Raw genomic sequence first — 9,892 nt, 5'->3', positions numbered from 1 at the left:
TAGTTACTACGACTTTTAACCGCTGACGAGTGACGACACCCCTAAATTATCCACCACAAATTATTATTTGTGACGGTCGATATCTGTCACAAGCTTGTGACAGCTCAAGTAAAATCCATATGGTTATATAAGACAAATCATTTATGACTCTCTATGTACTTTAATTTTTGTCTTATCTACCCATGTGAGTGATATTTGACCCATCACAAACTTGTGACGGATATACCTGTCAGGGGAGACTTGTTGTTTATTATCCACACACTTTCCTCTCTCCTTGGGGTTACGGGTTACCATATTTATTCACCAATCAATTCAATTCAATTCAATTCAAATTAGTCAGATATACAAATCAACTGACAAATTCAACATTAATTAGGGTTTATTCATCCAATTCAATCCAATATGGGTGATGAAGAAGACCATTTAGACTACGAGACTGACCCTGATGAGGTCAAGTTGTCGCTTAACATGCGTCGTAGAGAAGCAAGCGACGACGAAAACGACGTCGTCCACGATGCCCGCTCTCAATCCGTCGATTCCGGCGCCGAATCCGACGATCAGGGCGGCGCTGCTGATTATGACGATGATGATAGCGGGGATGAGGATGAGGTGTATTATGATGAGTACGAGGAAGATGAGGTGGTTGAGGTGTATAGTGAGGTGGAGGGGGAGAGGGAAATTCGAGTTCAAGAGGAGGTGAATGTTGCGGAAACTGGCAGCGATACGAAATCGAAAGTGAAAGGTCAAGGAGAAGGAGAGGAAGCGGAGGAGAAGGTTGATGGGGAGGAGAGTGAGAAGAAGGAAGCTGAACCGTTTTCGGTTCCCACTTCTGGAGCGTTTTATATGCATGATGATCGGTTTCGAGGCAATGCTGCTGCCAGGCACCGGTATTTTCTTGTTTATGGTCATCAAATTGCCGTTTGATGAATTCTCGACCCAATTTTGATTTTAGGTTTAAGATTGTAACTTTAAGGCTCACTTGAAATCCATTAATACAAAGTGAATTGTTATAACCAGTAGTAGAATGTAGCCATATCGAATGTTTGTGTTGAATTATTGATTGCCACATATTTAGGTATTTCTTATAGTTTGGCCATCTCGTATTTCCCCTGATATTGGAATGAAATCACCTGGATATCTTTTCTGGGATACAATTGTCACTGTATATTGTTTGCTATTAGTAGTTGTTACGGAGTACTGTAGTATTTATTTAATACCAAAAGTTCGTTATGTTTCCACTCTCTCCGAGGAGGGGTGTTATTGCTATTTAGTGTACTGAAGTAGTAAGTTTTGAATCGAGCAATTGCGCAGCTTACAATAGTATCTTGTCATTTTTGGGAGGAGATCATTTCAAAGGATTCTAGATGCATTAAAAGATTTCACCTAGATCCTACTTCCTGCTTTTCACTCCCTCATTGCCTTGGAGATCAAATTATTTATGTCATGGATAACCTATCATTTTATTTCTGCTCCTACTGTATGCATATGCCTTCTATGTATGTGTTGGTTTCCTTGTAGCTTTTGACTCTCATTCTCAAGTTAAAATTAGCGACCATGTTCCTCTATCTAGGCGAACCTTTGATGGAAAGAAATTGTGGGAATCAAAAGATGAGAAGAAATGGGGCCATGACAAATTTGAGGAGCTAAGTCTGCAAGACAGGCATTACGATGAGGTATTATTATTGATTGATGTTGCTTCATTTCCTCTTGTTAGGAAACAATGTATGTGCATTTGATATTCAGACGAGCAGTTTCTTTGATATGGAGAGCATTTTCGCAACCATTCAATTTTTTATTTGTTAATTATATTGGTCTGTTAATTTATTACTACCCTATTGTTATCAGGGAAGAAGATCTTCTAGTGGATCCTATCGAGGTCGTGGGAAAGCGAGAGGTGCCAGTAGTGGTTATAGTCGAGGAAGCAGGGGGAGAGGATATAGTGGGGATAAAAATCAGAATGCTCCACCAAAGGATGTGAGGGGAAGGGGTCCAAGAAGATATCAACGCTTGCTGAATAGTAAGGGAGATACACAACCAACACAATACAAAGAGTGAGGAATAACTGAATTTTCAACTTACATGGCTTCCTAAGTTACATTATTTTCATCTCTTCTCTTTGCTTTGCATTTAGACGCTTTACTTATCTCTGCAGATCAGCAAGATCATTTGAAAAAAGTTCACATACTGGTTCTCGGAGAACTGCTACGTCAACGGGTAGCTCAAATGTAGAGCATGAAGCGGCTTCTGCTAAGAGAGTTGGGTCCAACTTAAGCTCTGCGTCACCTCCTTTTTATCCATCAGGTGCTTCCGCCAAGGACATTGCTTCGACGCAGAAAAAGGAAATGCAAACTGGAAATCATAACAGGAATATGCATCCCTCTGCAGACCCTAATTTCTCGATGCCTATCTCTAATCCTATTTTGAGAGGGAAGAATGTTGTTGATCCTATGGGAATGGACAGATTACACATTGGCGATACTATTTCTCCAGCAAACTCCAAGGCAATAGATAATTTGCATTTGCAATCTTCCGAGTCTTCTTCATTGAGCCCTACCAAACTTGCTCATCCCCAAGTACAGGGAAGGGTTGTAGCATCCTCAAAACCTTCTATGTTTCAGCCATCTCAAATGAATAACCAAGTAAGAAAAATCTCTCCACAAGCAAAGCAGCCTATCCAACAAAGTCCTGTTGTAACTCAAGGCCAATCTCCTTTGCAGGCTCCTGGACAACAGTTGACCCAGCGCACTCTTCTTGCCTCTCAGAGCTTGTCCCCTCCAAAAGCAGGTATGTTGTCAAATATACATGTCTGGAAACAGTGACCCTTCTTTCGGATTTAGCTGTTCTAATCCTATTGGGTCTGGTAAAGGAAAAGGAGTAGTTAAGGGAACTGGGACGGGTTCTCTTGTCTATGGTGGTGCGCAAGTCATGGGGTCTGGTGGAAATGTCGGCGCTGGTCCTGGGGATCCTAATGTGCCAGCTTTCTTTCCAGGTAATACTCCCTCCTATTCACCCATTTCTTCCCTTCCATTTTGCGCAAAAAATAAGGAAATGATTTTGCACCACACAAAACACTTTACCCCACAAGCAATTAAATTTAGACCACACAAAACTTACCAAAAAAGGAAAGGGGAGGAAAATCGACTACCATGAAAAAGGAAAGAGGGAGGAAATGAGTGAATAGGAGGGAGTATTATCTATTTTGTTTTTCTTATAGTAGTTTCATTTGGGTAGAAAGTATGATGATTGAGGTAAAGGATGTACAGTTACTTCAATCTAAATTGGGTAGTTACTTCGATCTAAAATTGGGGTGGTATATTGTCGTTCTGACAAATCTCATAGTTGAGAGTCTTGTTGGATGGTAGTTAGCTCTATAATTCTGATGAACGAGGTGAATGGTGCACTCATTTGCACATCTAAAGTTGGCCAAGGAAGCAATTGTAGCAGAATACAATTGTTCTTGCCCTTGCTCCCGTGGTAACCTAAAAAGAAGGTGAAGGAAATGAAGGGAAGTTTTGCTTGGTAGTTGGTATCCCGTATCCTTAAAGTGGCTATTTTTTCTTTGGCTAGGTAGCATTGCAAAATGATTTGGGTCTCTGCAGGTTAACATATCCATTATTTTTGTGTACTGTTGTTCTGAGTATTACTTGATTTTCTGTATAGTTATGCAATTTGGGGGACAGCATCCTGGTGGAATGGGCGTCCCTGCTGTTGGAATGGCGTTTCCTGGATATGTTGCACAACCAAATGGACTTGGAAGTTCTGAAATGACATGGTATGGAATATATTTCTTTCAGAGTCTTGATCACTGTGATGACGAATGGTTCGTGTGACTGGATATAATTTCCATGTTAAGTAGATTGTTTGTTATATCGTTCTGTTATTGTTCTTGCATGACTCTGGTGTTGCTCTTGCGTTTTAGGTTTGTCTGTTGTTTACTGATCATGTATGCATCATATAAATTCTTTTCTTGTAGATAGTCCTATTACTTGAGTTTCTAGTTAAAAAAATTTTGACTTTTTACCCCCTTAATTTTTGAGATTTCTTGATGTTTTTCATGTTTGGGATCTTATGTTTGCTGTCCTGTGTGATAGTACTGAAAATGTATGGATATCTTGGATTAAATTGTCTCAGAAAAGTGGTTTATTGATGTTCTTTTTGTTTTCAGGCTACCAATGCTGGCAAATGCTGCGGGTGCTATGGGGGCTACATACTGCCCACCTTATCTTCCAGTTGATGGTAGTTTTCATTCTCGGCCCTCAGGCCAAACATCGGCCTTGCCTGCTCCTGGGTATGATCCTTTTTTGCCAAATTTTGTCCTTCATCAAGTACCCTGCAGACAATTTCCTTTTAAGTACACTATGCAAAATAACACACATGACAGTTTCTGTATATTCTGGATGAAGTCTTAATTTCTTCTGACTTCTGTTGTTGACAAATTGTCATCGTGATGGATTAGAGCTTAGTCACTAAGATGTGCTTTCCTTTAGTACACTATGCGTTTTTCTTCTCTTTGCCTGCTTGCCTCGACAGGTCAATTAACCCTTGCTTTGGAGTTGCTAGCAATCTATCATCTATTGTGAAGACCAGTCAAACAGGGTAGTACCCTGAAAATAGTGCTATATCGTTTAAAATTTATTGAAGCTACCCTACTTTAATATGTAAGAATCAGACTCACAAACCATATGGAAACTTCGTCCCGAAGTTCATGTGGAATTTTTAACTGTATGTTATTGCGTCGAATTGCTACATTTTATATGGATGTTCGAAAATAAGAAGGTTGTCAATGCTTGCTTCCGTATGCTGTGACATATCTCCTAGTCCTAGATGGTTAAGTGCCTTCGTGCTTGGTTTTTAGGCGGCCTTGTCAATGTTTTGACACCTTGGATGTAAAGGCTGATGTTTACTAGTTGCGTCATGCTGTTATTTTATTGCTCAGAGCTTAAAATTTTTCACTATTTTGCAGCAAAGACAACAGTCTCAGTAAACCTAATAATGAAATAAAACCTCAGCATAGATCCGGTAAGTAATCATCTATTTAAGGATCAGTTGGTCTTATAACTGCTTTTGTGCCTCTAACCTGACCTGATTCTGCTTGTTCCTCAGAGGTTGCAAATGACGGGTTTCGTCAAAGACAAAATAAGCCTCGCAGGTGGGTTGGTCTCTCTTGTCCTTTTTGTAAAGTTGTTTTTTATGTAAAAAAAAGATTCCTTGTAGGTTGTAACATCACATGATCTTTATTTCCCTCTCACATCGTAATATTTGATTCCATAAATAGAGTGAGGTGGGGAAGTTACAGAAAAAGCGTGACTCGAATACTAAATTTTGCTCCGTAATTGATTAGTTACACCACATTAGATTTGTTACCGTAGTAGGAAAAATTTTCAGGTTTGTATGATGTATCATGTAATGTTAGCTTTAAACTTAGTCTGTCTGTCCTCTCAGATATTCAGAGATGAGTTTCAGTCAGTGAAGTATCTCAATAAGAAGCTGGCCTCTCTTTGAAGAACTGTTCGTGCTTTGGTTGGAAGAACTCTGATTTCTCCTCACCATGGGGTCTTTTCTGATACCTTTGTGCTCTCCAGCCTATGTGCCGGACCATTTTGGGTCTTCTTCTTGGCGTTTCTTAGGTAAGCTAATTGAATAAAATCTGCTTTTTCTGAAGCTTTTGGTATTCTGGTCATTACAATTCGCAACCACATTTGAGCTTTTTTCTAAATTTTTTTTTTTAATGCTAAATCTTTGATAGGTGATGTGGATTCTTTTGTAGAGTTACTCTGCATTATACATATCATTTGTTAAGGGAGCCACGATGACAATTTTAATGCCAACGGGTTTTGAACCTACGTCATGAGTAATATGGCTTGTTATGGGTAATCACATATGTAACTTTTTCTTGCAGTTAGTATGATGATGCATCTGCTTACGCTGTTGTCGGTTGAACAAGATTGGCGCAGTTGATGGGTTTGTTTGCATCTTTCTATTTGCTCTGCGGTATGGGTTATGGACAGAGTCTGATTTGAGTCATTTGAGTTTTTTACACTGTTTCACACATAAAGCATAGTGCTCCCTGTTTCAAATGGTTTTAGGTTTTCGGTGGCTTGGCTTTTCGTGAAGCTCGTTCATTGTAGATGGCTTTTCTGAAGAAGTTTCTTAAGAGACTGTTCGAAAAGACGGACGCAATGTATGGCATCAGATTGGTTTTTTTGTATTCTTGTATTTATGTATTTCATTTTCGCTTGTTTTGTGGAGTATTCGTCTTGAAAGTAACAATGGATTTGCGAGGGGGACTTAGGTAAAGAATATATTAGAAATAATTGTAATGTTAACGTCGTCTTGTTCCATAAATTGTCAATTTTTATTTGCTATCATCAATACATGTTTGGTTAATTTGTGTAGTGTAATTTGGGCATTATACCGTCTATTTTGGATTTAAGCTTGTAGAATGACGAGTACTTGGGTAAATTTTCAATATTTTGAATTTGCTAGAAATATAACTCGGATCTCTAGGTACATAGTACGTTAGGTAATCCTTTACAAGGTACTTCGTTCTTTTAACAAGGTTTAAATGTCATTTTATGTCGGTTATTGAATTATTCACATATATTCAATTAATGATATGATATAGTTTCAGTAAATGAGTATCTTTTACACAAATATATATCATTACATGAGGAATAATAACAATAATTGTTTATGTACCTTCTTAGTCACTTAATGAATGAATACTCCACATAAGTTATTATAGAACGTATATGCAACATTCTTGAACCTGTGGCAAACTACGTATTAAATTTTCCTAGGTTATCAACAAAATAGAAATATTGTAATATTCGGATAATTTGGGACCCACAAAAGACCTAGAGACACGTGAGGGAACCCACGTATACTCGGAAGTAAAGGATGACCCCTCCCACAAGGCCAAGTAAGACGTAACTAGACCTAGTAGTCTTATGTTAATCTCGAGTTAGGGTTAATTAAGAGAGATTAATTAGTATTTAGCTTATGTAATATGAGTAATTAGTGAGTAATAATAAAGGGTTTCATATTATTGTAGTGTAGAAGACATTGTGATAGTGTTGTATGGTTTGTTTAGGGTGAGACGGTCTCATGAGACGGTTTTACGAGCCGGAGTCGAGTCGGAATCAAGTAGCTTGCGAAGAATGCGAAAGGTAGGTTATCCTACTCGGTTTCAATATTTTGTATGCATATCGGTGTGTCTTTCTTTGCTAGTACATTCATGAGTCGGTTAGTATGTCATATGGTTATTCGAAGGGTTATTATTCATAACATGTGGGATTGAATTCATGAATTAGTCATATGTTTAATGTTGTTCTTCCATTTATCATGTACGGTTGTGAATGTGTTGTGTTGGAAGTCTTTGGTGGTGGTACTTGATTGTTGAGGAGACGTAAGACGGTTGGGAAACCGTCTTGTGCTCGGGTTGCCACTTGGAGCTTCCCACTCCAAGGGGGATGTGCACATTAATGGCTTGAGTTACGGATGGACTCGTGTGGCTGAGGCACGACGTCTGGCAGGGGATCCGGTTGGCTTCCGGACCCGGTACGTCCGGGCGTGTCCCGGTACCTTTATGTGAGGTGTGGTGTCGTGGGCGTGTCCCTGACACCGGTGGTTGTGGGTACGCCTAGGCGTGTCCCGGTGGGGTGATTGCATTCGAGTCTCATTCCTATAATCACTATGTCGCATCTTTATTTATCGAGTCGTGTCTTATGTTTATGTATGGAAACTGACGTTTGCGTGTCTGTGTAAAGGGTACCGGTCACTCGGTCGAGTGGCACTGTGCTGTACCCGAGAAATGATATTTCGGGATTTCATCTTATCCAAACCCTTATCCTCTTCATTCTTATTCTTCTTCCTTCTTACTCTAAAACACTCTCCCCTTTCTCTAAATGCTCCCTAAACCTTCCCCTTAACCTTCAAGCTTGGATTAATGATGGAACACCTCTCCTAATTCCCGATCTACCTTTGTAAGTCGAAATCTCACCTTTTCCTCTTTGTCTTATGTTAATCTCGAATTAGGGTTTACTAAGAGAGATTAATTAGTATTTAGCTTATGTAATATGGGTAATTAGTGGCTAATAATAAAGGGTTTCATATGATAATAGTATAGAATGCATTGTGATAGTATTGTGTAATTGTTAAGAGTGAGACGGTCTCATGAGACGGTTTTATGAGATGGAGTCGAGTCGGAATCAAGTAGCTTGTGAAGAATGCGAAAAGGTAGGTTATCCTACTCGGTTTCAATATATTTCGTGTGCATGTTTGAGTGTCTTTCCTCATTATTGCATTTGTGAGTCAGTTGGTATGTCATGTGGGTAGTCGAAGGGTTGTTATTCATAACATGTGGGATTGAATTCATGAAAGGATCATATGTTTAATGTTGTTCTTCCATTTGTCATGTATGGTTGTGAATGTGTTGTGTTGGGAGTCTTTGGTGGTGGTAGTTGATTTGTTGAGGAGACGTAAGACGGTTGGGAAACCGTCTTGCGCTCGGGTCGCCCTTTGGAGCTTCCCACTCTAAGGAGGATGTGCATCTTGATTCACGGAGGGACTCGTGTGGTTGAGGCACGACGTATAGGAGGGGATTCGGTTGGCTTCCGGACCCGGTACGTATGGGCGTGTCCCGGTACCTTTGTGAGAGGTGTGGTGTCGTGGGCGTGTCCCTGGCACCGATGGTTTTGGGTACATCTAGGCGTGTCCCGGTACCGGTATGGTGATTGTATAATCGAGTCTTATTCCCATAATTATTTCGCATCTATACTTATCGAGTCATGTCTCATGTTTGTGTATTGAAACTGACGTTTGTTGTGTCCATGTAAATGTCACCTATTTCGGGGTGGCATGTGTCGATCCATATGATATTTCTGATCATATGGGGAGAAGTTGTTTAGTAATACCTTGTAGTTTCTAAGGCGTTCACTCGACCGAGTACGAGTGGACCGAGTATAACCAATACTAGACTTAGTGGAGTTGTTATAATGTCCGTCTATAGAAGGGTCGTCTTAAAACTGTCATAACTTGAGATCTAGACATGATATTGATTTGATTCCAATTAGAGGTGATATCTTGTTCTATTACGATTCCAACGGTAGGCCACACGCCCAAAATGATCAAGAAACGAGTGAGATATGACTGTTTTACGAAAACTGGTCATTACTGAGAACTGTGTCGCACTCGACCGAGTGAGGTTCACTCGCCGAGTCGACCGACACTCGACCGAGTGAGTGACACTCGACCGAGTGGACTCGCCACTCGATCGAGTGACGCTGTTCAGAACACAGGATTAAACCCTTTCTTCCCTAACCCTAAAATCATTTCTATCTTCTTCCTTATCTCTCCAAACTCCCTCCCTTCTCTCTAAAACCCTCACAAACACCATATTAGGTGATCCAAGCTTGGTTTAGTGGATTGCTCACCTTCCTCCCTCCTTCCTCTTGATTTGTAAGTTAAGATCTACCCTTTTCTAGTCTTATGAACCCTAACTTTTAGGGGTTTTCAATTGGGTTGATTAATTAGCAATTAGTATGTGTTTATGGGTAATTAGAGGGTAATAATAAGGGTTTTTGTATTGTATAATATATTAGCTTGTATTATGATAGTTATTATGTGATTATTGCAGGATGAGACATGTTTATGAGATGGATTCTTGTTGTTTTGGATTAGCTTATGGAGTATGCTAAAAGGTAGGTTAATCTTACTCGGTTTCAATAATGTAATGTTGTTTATGTTTATGTTGATGTTGTAGTTAGTCTTACATAATTAGAGCATTTGCATTATAACTTGTTTAGCAGTAATCACATCATTAAGAGGATGATTATGATATGTTGAGTGTGGTTCATATATTGGTTATTATCACATATGTTGGAGGATTTGT

At 39.6% G+C, this 9,892-nt stretch overlaps 1 protein-coding gene across 2 annotated transcripts; it reads left to right on the top strand.

Moving 5' to 3' along the window:
- Positions 1 to 226: 226 nt before the first annotated feature.
- Positions 227 to 6,387, top strand: LOC141599754 (protein MLN51 homolog). 2 transcript variants are annotated; one of them, XM_074419862.1, is made up of 13 exons: positions 227 to 887; positions 1,571 to 1,673; positions 1,846 to 2,051; positions 2,153 to 2,639; positions 2,718 to 2,784; positions 2,867 to 2,989; positions 3,661 to 3,772; positions 4,166 to 4,288; positions 4,964 to 5,019; positions 5,104 to 5,149; positions 5,443 to 5,627; positions 5,900 to 5,991; positions 6,087 to 6,387. In XM_074419862.1, exons 1-11 carry the CDS (start codon positions 403 to 405, stop codon positions 5,468 to 5,470), a joined length of 1,836 nt encoding a protein of 611 aa, XP_074275963.1. In that variant the 5' UTR covers positions 227 to 402; the 3' UTR covers positions 5,471 to 5,627; positions 5,900 to 5,991; positions 6,087 to 6,387. The 2 variants fall into 2 exon arrangements, with proteins under 2 accessions (XP_074275963.1, XP_074275964.1); XM_074419863.1 differs by lacking the exon at positions 2,867 to 2,989.
- The last annotated feature ends 3,505 nt before the right edge of the window (positions 6,388 to 9,892 follow it).

The sequence above is a fragment of the Silene latifolia genome, chromosome 9, assembly GCF_048544455.1.
Source record: "Silene latifolia isolate original U9 population chromosome 9, ASM4854445v1, whole genome shotgun sequence".
NCBI lineage: Eukaryota > Viridiplantae > Streptophyta > Magnoliopsida > Caryophyllales > Caryophyllaceae > Silene > Silene latifolia.
The sequence above is the reverse complement of the archived record's forward strand: the minus strand, read 5'-3'. Positions and strand labels throughout refer to the sequence as shown.